This window comes from Scyliorhinus canicula, chromosome 21, assembly GCF_902713615.1.
Source record: "Scyliorhinus canicula chromosome 21, sScyCan1.1, whole genome shotgun sequence".
Taxonomy (NCBI): domain Eukaryota; kingdom Metazoa; phylum Chordata; class Chondrichthyes; order Carcharhiniformes; family Scyliorhinidae; genus Scyliorhinus; species Scyliorhinus canicula.
This window is the reverse complement of record NC_052166.1, coordinates 19,714,773-19,732,057: the sequence shown is the minus strand read 5'-3', so window position 1 is coordinate 19,732,057 and position 17,285 is coordinate 19,714,773. Positions and strand designations below refer to the sequence as shown.

The window sequence follows — 17,285 nt, the reverse complement described above, 5'->3', positions numbered from 1 at the left end:
CTCTTTCTGCACTGTAGGGATTTTAAATTACGAAATTTGATATTCGCGACACTATATTTAAAAGCCTGACTCCCAATTTTAAATTCTATCTTCATCTTATATCTCAAATTCCACAGTAAGAAATCATCAGCATGTATCATATGAACATGTCTGAAAGGTTTTCTTTATGAGACCAATCAAACATTGAGGATTTTCCTTTAATTGAATGCAACCTATTTTCAATAAAGTAGTTCACACTGAAAAACACCACGCCATGAAGATATCATTCCGGCCACATTGCACTTGTTTAGATCCATCCTTTTCCTGCTACATCTGCTGCCTCTATGGGAAAGTTTAGAAAAACATCTCGCTGAAAAGAATCACCCTGCAGAAATGCAGCTTTTATATTGATTTTGATCTATACTCCCATCTGTCAAAAAAGTTTATATTTTTAAGATTGGTTTTCTAGCTGTGGAAGAATCTTTGAGGCACCTTGATGTAATTCAGCAATTTAAACGCTAGTACAAGAATCCCAAATTTAATTTTGGCAATATTTCACACAATCTGTTAAAGTCCATGATATATTCCTCCCTGGAATGGCCATGTGTTTTTCAGAATCTGACTCCAGCGTGTAGGTCTCTAACACATCATCATTCTTGTAGATGTCAACTAATAAATCCAATAGAAGGGTCAAACCTTTATCAGTATCCACCTGACTGGCCCTCTCAGAAAATACTTCTGATTTTAATTCCTGTAAGAAGTGAGGCCAAGATCATACCTGGTTTTCTCTCTGTTGGAGAAGTAATCTGTGTCCACGTAGCCATTGATTCTCCCATTGGCCATATGGTTCATGTAGTTTCCACAATGACCACAAGGCTTTTCAATTTCTATCATTTTTACCAGCAACCAATTGGTGTCGGAGGCAGGACCCGAGCTTCCCTCACCTCCCTCTAAGGGGGCTACAGGATAAGGTGATGTCAAAAACAGGAGTTGGGGAGGGGAGGGTCTCGGAAATATACATGGAACTGATCGAGTGGGAAGGCGTTCCAATTGGGGAGGTGAAGAGGAAGTGGGAAGGAGAGCTGTGAGGGGATTTGGAAGTGGTTATGGAAGATGGCCCTGAGGCGAGTCAACGCAGCCTCGCCATGTACCAGGCTTATCCTGACCCAATTCAAGGTGGTACCAGGGATCATATGACTGGCCCGGATGAGGAGGTTGTTATGGGTCAAGGTTTAGAAAACTCCAAAGTATACCATGGAGTTCACATGACCTCCAACTGTTTATTAAGTTTGGTTACGAGGAGCACAGGGGCCTACGTTTCAGGTGTTTTTCAACAGGGGCCTTAAGCACTTTTAATCAAAAGCAAAATTTAGTCTACGAATTCAGTTAACATTTCTATAAACACACACGATAAGCATTTTATCAACTACAAACAGAAATACCCCACACATCTACAGTACTAACCCGTAATAACTTCCCTTTCAACTGTTTCAGTTTGATAACAACATCCACTAAACCAGGAAAACCAAAAACAGTAGGTTTGAATTCTTTCCAGAAAACAGTTATGACTTTAAAATTATCAAGTGATCTGGATACCTTTTAGCATGCAGAGAGAGAGAGAGACCAAAGAAACCTCCTTTGTCTGAATCCAGCTTCCAACAATGTAAAACCAAAAGTAAAACTCAGAGCCACAGCCAGCTCCCAGCTCAAAACAAAAGTAAAACCCAGAGCCACAGCCCAGCTCCACCCACGCAATGATATCGCTGCTGCCATTTGAGAAGACAAAACATTTTTTTTTTAAATAATTTTTATTCAAGTTTTTTAATAACAATAACAAATTTTCTCCCCGCAATTTAAAACAAACAAGGCGTGTTTCCACGTCAAAACAAAACAAGAAAATAACTCTTTTCTCCCCCCCTCCCCAAGTAAATAATAACAAATAGCAATACAAGAAAGAAGAAAATAACATAACAAACCCACCGCCGCAAAAACACATCCCCCAACCATCACGAAACCCTCCACCTGCCTCTTTAACAAAGTCCCTGACCTGCATATACCTAAAAGCGTTCCCAGGGGGGAGGTTACACTTCCCCACCAGCTCCTCCAGAGTCACAAACTTCCCATCCACGAAGAGGTCTCCAAACTGTCTGATGCCTGCCCTGTGCCAACTCCCAAATCCCCCACCCGTTCTCCCTGGCGCAAAACGGTGATTGCCCCGTATCGGGGCCCAAACTGAGGCCTTCACTTCCCCCCTATGCTGCCTCCACTGTCCCCAGATTTTGAGAGACGCAACCACCACCAGACTCGTGGAGTACTTTGCCGGGGGGAGTGGGGCCGTCACTAAGGCCTCCAGACTCGTTCCCGCACAGGACGCCACCTCCAGTCTCTTCCATGCGTCACCCTCCCCTTCCGTTACCCACCTGCGAATCATCGCCACGCTCACCGCCCAATAATATCCACACAGGTTGGGCAGCGCAAGGCCCCCTACCTCCCTTCTTCGCTCCAAAAATACCCTCCTTACTCTCAGGGCCTTCTGTTCCCACACAAACCCCAGAATCGACTTATTCACCCTTCTTAAAAAAAAGCCTTCGGGATCAACATGGGGAGGCACTGGAAAAGAAACAAAAACCTCGGGAGCACAATCATTTTAACCAACTGGACCCTGCCCGCCAACGAGAGCGGCAGCGCATCCCACCTCCTGAACTCCTCCTCCATCTGCCCCACCAGCCTCGAAAAGTTAAGCCTATGCATAGCCCCCCAGGTCCTAGCCACGTGGACCCCAAGATACCTAAAGCTCCCCTCAGCCCTCCTCAACGGGAGTTCCCCTATCTCCCTCTCCTGACCCCCGGGTGCAGGACAAACAGCTCGCTTTTCCTCACATTTAGCTTATATCCCGAAAAGTCCCCAAACTCCTCAAGTATCCTCAGCACCTCTGGCATCCCCTCAGCCGGGTCCGTGACATACAGCAGCAGATCATCTGCATACAGCGACATACCCCCCCCTCGCACAATCCCCCTCCAACACTTCGAGTCCCTCAGCGCCATGGCCAGGGGCTCAATTGCTAATGTGAAGAGCAGGGGAGACAAGGGGCACCCCTGCCTCGTCCCTCTGGAAAGCCGAAAGTCCTCTAACCTCCTCCCATTCGTCACCACACTCGCCACCGGGGAGCTGTACAGCAACCTCACCCAGCTAATGAACCCCTCACCAAACCCAAACCTCCGCAACACCTCCCACAGGCACCAAACCTGGAAGAAAACGCACGTATCAGACCCTCGTCAATAACTCAGCTGGTTTGAGACGCCAACGAACCACCAGACAGGATGCAAAGGGAGCAAAAGTTGGCCAAGCAAAATCCCAGCATCGGGGTCAGTGGACCCACGTGGCGACATGAATCTGAACATGGTGAACCCAGCAGAGACGCCAGTGCCATCCAAGTCTTCAGCGAGGCTGATGGAGTTCATCTCAATAGAACTCCAAAAGCATAGTGAGGTAATAAATGAGAACCTAATGTCTGCGATGGAGACAGCAATTGAGGCTGCGGCTGTGCTGGCCCCCATACGTGGATCGATGAACATGGGTGGAGTGACAGCTGGAGGCTTAAGGAGCGATGATCCATGAAGCGGAAAAGGTGGTCTCTGAACCAGTCAAATAAATTGCCTTGCTTGAGGCTGAAATAATGAGGTTGGTGGTGACCCAAAAAACTCTGACGGCCAAAATAGATGACCAGGAGAACACGTCTTGGCGCCAGGACCTCCGGATCATCGAACTACCAGAGGGCATGAAGGTAGGAGCGCAACAGAGTACATATTAAAGATCCTTGGGGAGCTGATCGGGGAGGAGGGCTTCAATAAACTCCCAGAGGTAGACGGGGCCCACAGGTCGCTCCACCAGAAGTCGCGACCTGGGGATTCACTGCGGGCGGTAATCATCAGGCTTCACAGGTACCGAGAAGAGGGACGTATCCTGAATTGGCCAAAGAACACACGGATTTGCTATTGGGAAGGACATGCAATCTGTGGCGACTAGAATATTGGGGGCGACCTGGCTAGAATGCGAGCAGAGTTCAATCGGACACTTTCGAAACCAAAGTGCGATTTGGCATGCTGTACCCGGCGAAACTCTGGGTCACGTGCGAGGACTGTTTTTAACTCGCCAGAGGAGGCAAACAAATTTGTGCAAAGGAACGGACTGGGCTAGAACTGAGTGGGATGGCACGAGGTCATGGACCCTTTATCTGTGGTGGGGAGTATATGATTGCTTGTGCGGGTTTTTATTTCTTGTTTCGTCTTTTTCTCTTTTTTTTTGCGTTTTTTGTCCCGGTTTGTGGTCAATTTGTTATGTCTCCTACAGATATCTGGTGGGGAACTACCACATGTATTTGCACCATGAGTTATCTTACAGATCTAGTGGAATATTGTGGGTTGTGGTTACAGGGTGGGACCCTGCACATTGTAGGGCCATGCCAACAGGGTAAGGAGGTCTGGCACTTCCCTTTGACGTCAAGGCCGATCCTCTACCAGCTCTAAACAGGGCGACACTGAATAAAGAAAGTAAAGATTCGGGGCTGTGGGTGATCAGACGGTTCGGGTTATTGAGCTTCTAACGGAGAGAGTGCAGACGATAAAGATGAATGTCCTGCCAAGGTTCCTATTTGTGTTTCAATCGCTCCCGATTTTCTTCCCCAAATTGTTTTTCGCCAGAGTAGAAAAACTGGGTCAGGATTCTCCCGTACCCGGCGGGTGGGGGCGCCCGACATAGCGGAGTGGCGCCAACCACTCCGGCATCGGGCCTCCCAAAAGGTGCCTTTCGGCCAGCCCCGACGCAGGTCGGTGGGTGCCAAGGCCGTTGGAGCCGGTTTTGGCGCCAGTCAGCATGGCGCCAACCACTCCGGCATCGGGCCTCCCAAAAGGTGCGGAGAATCCGCACATTTTAGGGGCGAGGCCCGCGCCGGAGTGGTTGGCGCCAAAACCGGCTCCAACGGCCTTTGGCACCCACCGACCTGCGTCGGGGCTGGCCGAAAGGCCTTCGCCGGTTCGTGCATGTGCCGGTGCGTTAGCGGCCGCTGACATCACCAGTGGCGCATGCGCGGTAGGGGGGGTTCTCTTCCGCCTCCGCCATGGTGGAGGCCGTGGCGGATGCGGAAGAAAAAGAGTGCCCCCACGGCGCTGGCCTGCCTGCCGATCGGTGGGCCCCGCTCGCGGGCCAGGCCACCGTGGGGGCACCCCGCAGGGTCCGCACCCCCCAGGGTCCGCTCCCCCCGCGCCCCCCCCCCCCCCAGAACCCCAGGGGCCCGCTCCCGCCGCCACCAGAGGTGGTTGAAACCACGGCGGCGGGATTGGCCTCTCAGCGTCGGGACTTCGGCCCATCGCGGGCCGGAGAATCGCCGCAGGGGGCACGCCGATTGGCGCGGCGCGATTCCCGCCCCCGCCAATTCCCGGGTGGCGGAGAAGGGATTTACGCCGGCCCCGGGCGATTCTCCGACTCTGTGGGGGGTCGGAGAATTTCACCCCTGGTCTCTGCTTACAAGTGGGTGGGAAAGAACCCTGGGGCATGGCGGGGGCGTTAACTCAATTAATATAAACTTCGCACTACATCCATTGTACGGATACTCACAATCTGTATGGTTGTTGTGTTGTTTTGCAACGTTTGGAATAAAAATATATATTTTATAAAAAATCATTTGGGAAAGGGTGTAAAACAGCTAATGGAATACTGGAAAGAAGTCACAATGAAAACCTTGACAAAACCAGAGCGGTGGGAGAAGTTTTTGTCATCACAACTATAGGGAGGCAATTGCAATAGAGTGGAAAAGAGAGCACAAGAAACGGTATGGAAAATGCTGGAAAATCTCAGCAAGTCTGGCAGCATCTGTAGGGAGAGAAAAGAGCTAACGTTTCGAGTCCGATGACTCTTTGTCAAAGCAAGAAACGGGGCTGTTTTGGTTAGAATAGAAGTGAACACGATAACATTTAATCGAGGTCTTAAATTATGATGGGATGGGTCTTGCTGTTTGAGGTGTCTGGGGACAAGGAGACCGAGAGAGACTAAACCTCTTTGACAGAGATTGAGAAGCCTTACAATGCACTACTGGAATTGAGCAGTGATCAAGTCACCTTCTAAGAATAAACTAGATGTGATTGAATGAAAGAGGAGAGAAATCGTTATGGGATAAGGTTAGACATTAGATTAGGACTTCTGCTCACGTGGATTGCAAACAGCATCATGGCCAGGTTTTTTTAAAATAAATTTAGATTACCCAATTATTTTTTCCAATTAAGGGGCAATTTAGTGTGACCAATCCACCTACTCTGCACATCTTTGGGTTGTGGGGGCGAAACCCACGCAGACACGGGGAGAATGTGCAAACTCCACACGGACAGTGAACCAGAGCCGGGATCGAACCTGGGACCTCAGCGCCGTGAGGCAGCTGTGCTAACCACTAGGCCACCGTGCTGCCCTATCATGGCCAGGTTTTGAGTGAATAGCCTGTTTCCGTATTGTAATCCAGCAATGAATCATAGAATCCCTACAGTGTAGAAGGAGGCCATTTGGCCCATCGACTGCAGCAACCCTCTGAAAGAGCACCCTACCTAAGCCCACTCCCTCACCTTATCCCCACAACTCCACCTAACCGTTGGATACTAAGGGGCAATTTAGTGTGGCCAATCCACCTAACCTGCACATCTTTGGACTGTGGGAGGAAACCGGAGCGCCCAGAGGAAACCCACGCAGACACGGGGACAAATTGCATACAGTCACCCAAAGGTCAAATTGAACCCAGGTCCCTGGCGCTGTGAGGCAGCAGTGCTAACCACTGTGCCACCGTGCCGCTCTCCCCCCCCCCCCCCCCCCCCCCCCATCAGAATTTGTGAGGGTGAATATCCAAATTGGGAATCAGTGTTGTGCTTAATTGTGACCTCTTTTGTCCAGGTGAGTTCTATGATGTGGAAGATCACGTCAGTGAGAGGCAGGCTGAGGTTCTAGCAGAGTTCGAGCGCAGAAAACGAGCACGGCAGATTAACGTTTCTACAGACGACACGGAAGTGAAGGCCTGCCTGCGAGCGCTTGGAGAGCCAATCACACTTTTCGGGGAAGGACCAGCAGAACGACGAGAGAGGTAAAAGAGTGGTTAACCCTGATAGGATTTGGGCAGTCTGGTTGATTGGCTGAGAGGGATGATGCGGTGAGGATTTCTGTGAGGAGGTATTGAGTGGTGGTTTGGGTGGGGTCAACTTAGATTGTTGCAAAAGCCATTAATAAACCATGCCCATAATTATTTCATCAATTCGCCACCTTTGAGATTGGGCATTGAGGATTTCTGTGAGGAGGGATTGAATGGTGATTTGGGTGGGGTGAACTGAGGAAAGGTAGCCTGGTGATGATGGGTGGCCTGATGGGTTGGTTCTGAGGATGGATAATCAGGGGCCGTTTGCTATGAGGAGAGATGGTCTCAGTCGGAGTGACTTTGAGGATTGGTGGTCTGACGATGATGGATATTCTCCTGAAATTGGCTGAATGTTCACTTCTATCACACTCTAATGATTACTTACAAGTATTGTGTGATGTGATGACCCAGGCCTCATTAGTGACATAAATCTGTTTGCTGTAGCTGCATGGTGTCCATTCCCTTCAATACCAAGAAAGGATTCTGGCTGGGCTGAAGCTAAGGGCACAGGCTCTGGTTGTGGCACAGACGTTTTGAAAATTTTTAATTTTGGAGCAGGAAATGTAACTCTTTATCAATTGTTTAACTTTTGCATTTATGCAAAGCACAGTGTGTGCTGTCTAAACTGTAGATCTCTTAGGTTGTGTGTAAAGGTCATTTATAAACAATGTCCGTTATTATTTTATCAAATAGCTAACTTTGAGGTTGTGAAGAATGGAGCCCTGGCTAAGTGTTGAAATTTACGTTGAAGATGTGTTGCTCTGGAATGGACCTCCACCCACTCCTTGCAGGCCAGCCCATGATCCACGTCATTCTTTGAGTTCTGAGCATGCTGCCTTGCAAGCCATCCCTTCCCTGCTTGCGTCCAGTCTGTCTGTTTAAACACCCACGACCCAATTGTCACAGACCATAACCCTAACCTCCCCCCCCCCCCCCCCCCCCCCCAGTTATTGACTCAATATGGTGCATGAGTGGCAATCTCTGTATCTGCACCATCGTTACACATACGCATTTGCCAACCTGTTCACCTCCCAGGTATTTAATAATAATAACCTTTTGTCACAAGTATGAAGTTACCGTGAAAAGCCCCTAGTCGCCACATTCCGGCGCCTGTTTGGGTAAGCTGGTGCGGGAATTGAACCTGCGCTGCTAGCCTTGTTCTGCATCACAAACCAGCTGCCTAGCCCACTGAGCAAAACCAACCCCAGGGTTTAACATCCCTGTCTCCTTACTCTGAGTGTGTTTGTTTAATAAACTAAGAAATTGAAGGTTGAGCACAAGAGGGAGCTGTTTACCTAAAACCTGAATAGAAAAATAAGCACATGCAGTTGAGCAAAATAAGTGTTCTGTTTAAAATCGCTTCCCCCTGGGTCACTGCCCGTGTGGAGTTTGCGCATTCTCCCCCATGTCTGCGTGGGTTTTACCCCCACAACCAAAAGATGTCCAGGTTAGCTGGATTGGCCATGCTAAACTGCCCGTGAATTGGGAAAAAAATAATTGGGTACTCTAAATCTATTTTAAATAAATCGCTTCCACCATGTTCCATTTCCAAATGGAACTCATTTTATTTGATAAACTGATTTAAGGTGAGGTTTATCTGATTTCGCACTGAGGCACATTCTGTCCTCCCCAGCATGAATCTGTGATAAATATTCGATCCTATGTTTGTTAATCCTTTTACTATAGATGAGTGACCTGTATTTGCAGGTCTGTTTCTAGTTCCGATTTCAGCATGCGTAGTTTTCTTTAGTCCTAATTTCTTGTTCAATCTGCTGCATCCTCAGGCCCTTCCTTATTCCTGTTTTTCCCCTTCTGCTGGGTGTCCTCTCACTACCTCCCACCCTGTAAATTGCACTCATACACGTATTGATCATTATGTAAAGGCGAGCTGTCGCTCCAACTCTGCAGTCGGCTTGCACACTCGGGTTTAGTTAGTGGATACTTTCAGAATTCTGGGATCATTCGGAGCTTTCCTTATTTTCCTATGTTGAGACTTTCTGAGCTGACCAACACTGGGCCCAACCCAGAGTTTGAAGTGTTGCTGGCCGTGTGATGATCATGTTCGAGATGTGCTATCTGCCGGCAGACTCCTGAATTTGTTATGCTTTTTTCCAGGTTGCGCAATATCCTGTCTGTGGTGGGTGCTGATGCCTTAAAGAAGACAGAGAAGACAGACGATGCAAAGAAAATCCGACAGGAGGTGTGACATATGAAATTGATCTAATGTGTTAGTAATACGTTGCTGATGACCCCTGACCCCAGGTGGGAAATCATGGCCTCTCTACTTGACTAAAATACATCAGTAACTCGATGGTGTTTCTTTGTGTCTAGCATCAGCAAACCTGGTATCATGAGGGCCCCAGCACCCTGAAGACTGCTCGTATCTCCATTGCACGCTTTTCTCTGCCAAGGTGAGTCTCAACAGTAAGATTGCTGCTTTGAGAATTGCATGTGCACATCGAAGATCTCGGATTTATTTTTCAAGTGAGTTCTTAAGAGTTGAGCATCCCTGATTTGGGTAATTTCAAATGACCTGTGGGCTAAGATAAATTGTACTTCTGTACCAGTAAGACGAAATAATCTTCGAAATGTTCACATTTTAAATTATGTCTGTAAATCGAGCACAGATTTTTAATGGTGGGAGTGATGGTGTGAGAACTGTGGCACTTTCACCTTTCAAAGTAGAACGTTAGTGTTGAGAGGCAAAGGAATGAGTCAGAAAGCATAGTGAAATCTAGAGACGGTGCTAATAAGCATTGTAGAAATGTACTACCCTGTAAATTAGATCCATCGGGCCTCACTAAGCTTTGTTCATGGTCAAATAGGCGCTGGACAAATCTTTTTAAAGCTAGCCCCCCCCCGGGAGCTCCGTATAATGAAGGGGAAATTTACCAGAGCCTGGATTCCGGAAAGGATTTTCCACACAGTGCAACTGGGGTTAGAATTGGGTGGATTGTGACAGTGGTATTGGCAATGGCTGGCATATCTTTTGTATGATGAGTTTTATCCTACTTGTGTGTGATTATGTGCTTTGATTTGTGAATGTATTTTTACAATATGGAAATTAGTGTGTCTAAAACATGTGTACAGCACTGACAGCATAATACTAACCCAGTGTGTCTAAAACACTGCACAGCACTGACACCATCGTACTTTTGAAAAAACTCATTTTTACGGGATGTGGATTTCGCTGGCTCGGTCAGCATTTGTTGCCCATCCCTAATTGGCCTTGAGAAGGTGGTGGTGAGCTGCCTTCTTGAATCGCTGCAGTCTATGTTGTGTAGGTACACCCACAGTACTATTAGGGAGGGAGTTCCAGGGTTATGACAGTGAAGGAACGATGATATATTTCCAAGGCACGATGATGAGTTACTTGGAGGGGAACTTCCAAGTGATAATGTTCCCAGGTATCTACTGGCTGTGTCCTTCTAGATGGTAGTGGTCGTGGGTTTGGAAGCAGCTGTCTAAGGAGCCTTGGTGAGTTCCTGCAGTAAATCTTGTAGATAGTACACCCTGCTGTTACTGTGTGTTGGTTGGGGGGGGGTGAATGTTTGCAGAAGGGGTGTCAATCAAGCAGGCTGCTTTGTCCTAAATGGTGTTGAGCTTCTTGAGTGTTGGAGCTGCACTCATCCAGGCAAGTGGTGAGTATTCCATCATACTCCTGACTGCCTTATAGTTGGTGGATAGGCTTTGTGGAGTCAGGAGGTTATAGATTATAGAACAGTACAGCACAGAACAGGCCTTCGGCCCCGAGCAACGATCACCCTACTCAAACCCACGTATCCACCCTATACCCGTAACCCAACAACTCCCCCCCCTTAACCTTACTATTAGGACACTACGGGCAATTTAGCATGGCCAATCCACCTAACCCGCACATCTTTGGACTGTGGGAGGAAACCGGAGCACCCGGAGGAAACCCACGCACACACTGGGAGGACGTGCAGACTCCACACAGACAGTGACCCAGCCGGGAATCGAACCTGGGACCCTGGAGCTGTGAAGCATTTATGCTAACCACTATGTTACCGTGCTGCAGGTGCCACAGAATTCCTAGCCTCTAACCTGTTCCTGTAGCCACAGTATTTATATGGCTGGTCCAGTTCAGTTTCTGGAATGGTAACCCCCTGGATGTTGATAGTGGGAGATTCAGTGATGGCAATGCCATTGAATGTCAAGAGGGATTGGTTTGATTCTGTCTTATTGGAGATGCTCATTGCCTGCCATTTGTGTGGCAAGAATGTTACTTGCCTCTTGTCAGCCCAAGACTGCATATTGTCCAGGTCTTGCTGCATTTGTACTGTGGACTGCGTCAGTGTCTGAGGAGTAAGGAGTGGTGCTCGATATCTCCACATATAACCTTATGTTGGAAGGAAGTTCATTGATGAAGTAGCTGAAGATGGTTGCACCTCCCCGGTTTGCGTGGGTCTTGCCCTCAACCCAAAAATGTGCAGGGTAGGTGGATTGGTCATGCTAAATTGCCCTTGGACAAAAATGAAATAAAAAATAAAAGATGGTTGGACCTAGGACACTACCCTGAAGAACTCCTGCAGTGATGTCCTGGGACTGAGATGACTGACCTCCAACAACCAACCATCTTCCTTTCTGCCAGGTATGACTCCAACCAGTGGAGAGTTTATCCCCAGATTCCCATTGACTCCAGTTTCGCTAGGGCTCCCTGATGCTACACTCAATTAAGTGTTGCCTTGATGTCAAGGGCAGTCACTCTCTCCTCACTGTTGGAATTTCAGCTCTTTTGTCCATGTTTGAACCAAGACCGTAATGAGGTCACGAGCTGAGTGACCCTGGCGGAACCTAAACTGAGCGTCTGTGAGCAGGTTATTGCCAAGTAAGTGCTGCTTGATAGAACTGTTGATGACCCCTTCCATCATTTTACTGATGATTGAGAGTAGACTGATAGGGCGGTAATTGCCCAGGTTGGATTTGTCCTGCATTTTCTGTACGGGACATACCTGGGCAACTTTCACATTGCCGGTTTGATGCCAGTGTTGTAGCTGTACTGAAACAGCTTGGCTCAGGATGGGTACAGCAACACCAAACTCAGTCAGTATGTCTAAAACACTGCAGCACTAACACCATCATACTGATTCAGTGTTTAAGACAATACGAATAGCACTAACCATCTTACTGGGTCAGTGTATAGAACACATTGTGTTTATCAACCTGCTGGTACTGAATTTTATAATCTTTTATAATATTTCTCAGAGCTGTGAAAAGATTGGAGGAAGCCCGGGCTAACAAAGAAATTCCAGAAGCTTCACGAACAGCACGGCAGCAAGAGCTCCACAAAGGTTTACGGGTTAGTACAAATGGAGGGTATCCACTTTGGATGGATTGAGATTGTGGAGTTAAATATATATCTGAACTGAACAGCGCATTGCAAACATTTATGTGATTTTTTTTTTATTGGCTAATACAAGGAGCTTTATTTGCAACTAACTTGTGTTGCTCTTGTTATGGGGATACATGAAGTGCTAATCTAGGGGGGAAAACTCAATGTTCCACCCAGCCTAGTGTTCAGAATAATATAAATAGACTTGCTGTGCAGCTAACCCATGTCATACCTGATGGGACACTGCAGAGGGAGCTTTGCTCTTTATTTAACTTTGGCAGTGTTTGATGGGACTGTAGAGCAGTGAGTCTTTCACTTAAGTCCTGTTAAAGGACCATTGTCTAGAATGTTGCAGGATGCTGCATCATGGAATGATTAAATGAGAGTCTGCAGCTGCATTTCCCTCCCAGTGGGAGACCCTTGCATTCACATCTGCATCATAGCGACACCAAGCACTTATCCGAATGAATTCCTTTGCAAAGGGATGTTACAATGGCAATTTACTTGCTCTGCAATTCTGGGAGAGCCCTCGTTCCAAATAGCATTCCTCTGCCTACACTTTCTGGACAGTGAGGAAAGTTGAACTGACACCCAACTGACTTGGCATGTCACATCTGAAAGATCACAAATGGAAGCCCAGGGGCATATGAAGCAGTGGGTGGCACGGTAGCACAGTGGGTGCACTGTTGCTTCACAACTCCAGGGTCCCAGGTTCGATTCCCGGCGTGGGTCACTGTCTGTGCTGAGTCCGCACGTTCTCCTCGTGTTTGCGTGGGCTTCCTCCGGGTGCTCCGGTTTCCTCCCACAAGTACCGAAGTGCTTGTTAGGTGAGTTGGACAGTCTGAATTCTCCCTCTGTGTACCCGAACAAGTGCCGGAGTGTGGCGATTAGTGGCTTTCCACAGTAACTTCATTGCAGTGTAAATGTAAGCCTATTTGTGACACCAATAAAGATTATTATTATTAATGCTGTGGAGGAATGAATATGAAAAGGTGATGGGTTGCAGATGGTTCAGAATAATACATAATGAGTGCGTCGGATAAGAGAAGCATGATGCCCACTTTACCCTCTGTGGGGTCAGTTCAGAGGAAACTAACCTATGCTGTACCTGCGGAATGTTTCATGGGACAATGTAGAGGGATTTTTATACTGTACATAATTTGTATCTCTGGCAGTGTTTCGTGAGTATTTAAAAATAAAAGAAAATGTTTGCCTTTTCGCAGCTCTGACATCTGTTTCCCCTGCAAACAGTTGTAGGAAAATAAACAGTCTTCGTGTATTTGATTAAACTTTCAATAAAATTGTCATCTTGCATTTATCAAGGTGACAGATGTCAGTGTTGGGGATGGGCACACAGACGACCTCTGTCACTAATACCACTGTCAAGCTCTCCCATGCCAGGTGTAGAGCTATTTATCATATCCACATGCCAGATACAACGTAATGCTTCCTCTACTCGCTGTCTCTTAAATTCTGGCCAAGAGGAGCTCCTTTTACATTTCTGTTTACTATATTCTCTTCCTATGTGATTGCCATTTTGTGTCGAGAGCATTTTAATGCTGCCGGCTTCTCCTCCCTGTGCAATCTTAACTAGGAGCTCTTGGAGGTTCAAGAAACTGAAGACTTTCATTCTATTGACCCGGATTAGGATTAGACTGAAGCTTCAGTAATAACGGTAAAAATGTTACCAGTGACAGTATCTGATCTCTGGAATGGCCATAATTGTGCTTTCAATTGACATTTCTGTTTGGGCGTCTGTTGAAATCCAGTGTTGGACTTTGTGCATCACCGTTAATTGCTGCTGTATTTCTCCTTGTGTGTTTATACTGCCTCATTGTATTGTAAACATGGTACAGTTTAAGAGAAAATTCGGTTTGTTTACTCAAGAGGACCATCCACACACATGTGCGTACAAACACAAACACACACACACAATCCCATAACTCTCACCCCTGTTCTCTCTCTCTCTTCACATTGTAGGCTCTAAACAACTTCTGCAGCCAAATTGGTGATGACCGGCCCATCTCCTACTGCCAGTTCAGCCCCAATTCCAAACTCCTGGTTACAGCTTCCTGGTAAGATCCAAAGGCATCCATTTCCATTCGTAATGTTCAGTGGGGCTGGTAAGTGGGTCAGTGGATTGCCTGGCCTGGTACTGAGCTATACAGCTGGTGGATGTCCCTGTTGTTAGCTTTGGTCTGCACTGAATTAGTTGATTTCAGTCGGATCATAGCAGAGACTCTGGAACTGTTCCCAAACAGAAAATGCAACATGTTCTCTTTGATGTTGGTCTTGGGCATGAGGCAGAAAGTCAATGATTTCAGTCCTACTCCTCCAGAACCTCAAGCAACTCCCCAGGAACTTCCACAGGCCAACTGGAACCCTTTTATACCACTAGCGAGTCTCGACCTGCTATGTGCTGCCTTTCAGATCTAAGCAAAAAACTGAAAGCCAAGATGGAACTTGCCTTTCTGTAACAGAAGTTTCTGAATGGCTCCAATAATTCCAATCGAAAATAGAAGAATTTCAGGGGAGGGGATTGACTGCTAGCTAAGTCCATCAAAATGACATCGCAAGCTATGCCACAAATCTGTAATTTTAAAAAACTGCAGCCAGCAAAAACCACAAGCAAAAAGCAGCCAGCAAGATGGATTAAAAAGGACACCAGGATTAGACACGGTGTTGCAAGAGGATCCTTACACAGTGTTAAAGAGGACTCGCAGTGTGACAAATGGAGTGCTCACAGTAAAATGAATTCAAGGGAACATTGGTCTGAGTGTCTTAAACCCTTCCCAGCCCAATGCCGGCTCACTGTAAGGCTACATGTTTTGTTGAATCTGTGTGCTGTGCCCTGGGAGACCAGTCAGTATTTACAGAAGGATTTGCAAGTGTTTGTGTTCTTGGATTTCCTGCCATGTTTGATTAAGTTGTACTGACAGCAGTTTGTACTTGTCGCATTTGTCTACAGGAGTGGGCTCTGTAAGCTGTGGGGTGTTCCTGACTGCAGCCTCATCCGCACACTGAGAGGTAAGGCACTCTCTCACCACGATTCATGTTCCACAAAATCACAAGATAGTTATGGGTGGGAAAGGTCTGTTAGTAAATCTTAATTCTTGAAGCTAAAGACATCTCTTCTCCCCCCCCCCCCCCCCCCCCCCCCCAACATTGTATCATCCAGTTGTTTTTGGATGATTCCACAACTTTCAGCCCTGTCATTCTTCCCAGGAGAACATGCTGGGTTACTCCGAATGGAGAAGAAATACTGTCATAGAATCATGAAATGGATCAGAAAGAAGCCACTCAACCAGTCATATCTGTACTATCACAATCCAAGTAATCCCAGTCACCTGTTTCTCATCGTCGTGCAAAGCTTTTCGTTTTAGGTAGTTATCCAGTGCTCATTATCCAATAGAAAGGGTGGAGAGATGTAGGGAGGTATTTCCGAGCTCGAGGCCCAGGCAATTGATGGCACGGCTGTCAATAGTAGCCCAATTATAACTAGGGGTGTGTAGATGTATTTTTAAACATTTTTTATTCTCCTTTTTCACATTTTCTCCCAAATGTATACCCAACAATAAACAATAATCAGTAGCGAATGTAATGTCAATCCCCATATCAATAACAACAATAATAACAATAGGGCAGCATGGTGGGTAGCATAAATGCTTCACAGCTCCAGGGTCCCAGGTTCGATTCCCGGCTGGGTCACTGTCTGTGTGGAGTCTGCACGTCCTCCCCGTGTGTGCGTGGGTTTCCTCCGGGTGCTCCGGTTTCCTCCCACAGTCCAAAGATGTGCGGGTTAGGTGGATTGGCCATGCTAAATTGCCCGTAGTGTCCTAAAAAGTAAGGTTAAGGGGGGGGTTGTTGGGTTACGGGTATAGGGTGGATACGTGGGTTTGAGTTGGGTGATCATTGCTCGGCACAACATCGAGGGCCGAAGGGCCTGTTCTGTGCTGTACTGATCTATATGAACAACGATCCCATCCTCCCACCAAACCCCCAAACATTAGCCCGCATGTTAACATAAACAAATGTAAAAAAGGAATCACCCATGGTCACCATTACGGGTTAGAGGGGAACAGGACTTGCTGCATGTTAAGACGTTGTAGCAGATTTTGGCTATTTCAAACTTAGTTGCTAGATTACAAATATCACGTATTCGCCCTTTCCACTGCAGTGTTAATGTAAGCCTACTTGTGACAATAAAGATTATTATTATGCTATATGTTTACTTGAGTCTCCATTTCAAACCCATTTTATCAAGTTTACCCAACTCATTCAGTTGTTTCTGATCTTCCCCATCTCATTCCTTTGCTCCTCCTAGATTGGTATCAATGGTAAATAGCCCATGTTGCGTTTCTGAATCCAGGTCATTTATCGAACCAATTAGTGCCTACCCACCCAACCTGAGATAACTCATCTAATTGTACCCAGTGTTTTGCCCATCAAGCGGTTAGTCTTTACTGTTGAATTTTGCCAATGACATTTTAAAGTCTGGGATGCATCATATTCTAGGGCTGACCATAGTCCATTTGAACTCGCTGCCGGAGGAGGTGGTGGAAGCAGGGATGACAGTGATGTTTAAGGGGCATCTTGACAAATACATGAATAGGCTGGGAATAGAGGGATACAGCCCCCGGAATTGCAGAAGATTTTAGTTTAGACGGGCAACATAGTTGGCACAGACTTGGAGGGCCGAAGGGCCTGTTCCTGTGCTGTACTTTTCTTTGTTCTTTATTGTTCTTTTGAAATAGAAATAGATTTTGAAATCTATTTTGAAATAGATGA

At 46.9% G+C, this 17,285-nt stretch overlaps 1 protein-coding gene across 5 annotated transcripts in view; it reads left to right on the top strand.

The window, feature by feature from the left end:
* The window catches only part of prpf4 (PRP4 pre-mRNA processing factor 4 homolog (yeast)), a 45,060-nt gene that overhangs the window by 7,314 nt on the left and 20,461 nt on the right, over positions 1–17,285 (top strand). For all 5 annotated transcript variants that reach the window (XM_038781650.1, XM_038781652.1, XM_038781649.1 and 2 more), the window contains exons 3-8: positions 6,910–7,096; positions 9,260–9,344; positions 9,476–9,555; positions 12,371–12,464; positions 14,478–14,572; positions 15,466–15,524. In XM_038781650.1, the coding sequence (XP_038637578.1) occupies positions 6,910–7,096; positions 9,260–9,344; positions 9,476–9,555; positions 12,371–12,464; positions 14,478–14,572; positions 15,466–15,524 (600 nt within the window). The remainder of the gene's footprint in view (positions 1–6,909; positions 7,097–9,259; positions 9,345–9,475; positions 9,556–12,370; positions 12,465–14,477; positions 14,573–15,465; positions 15,525–17,285) is intronic.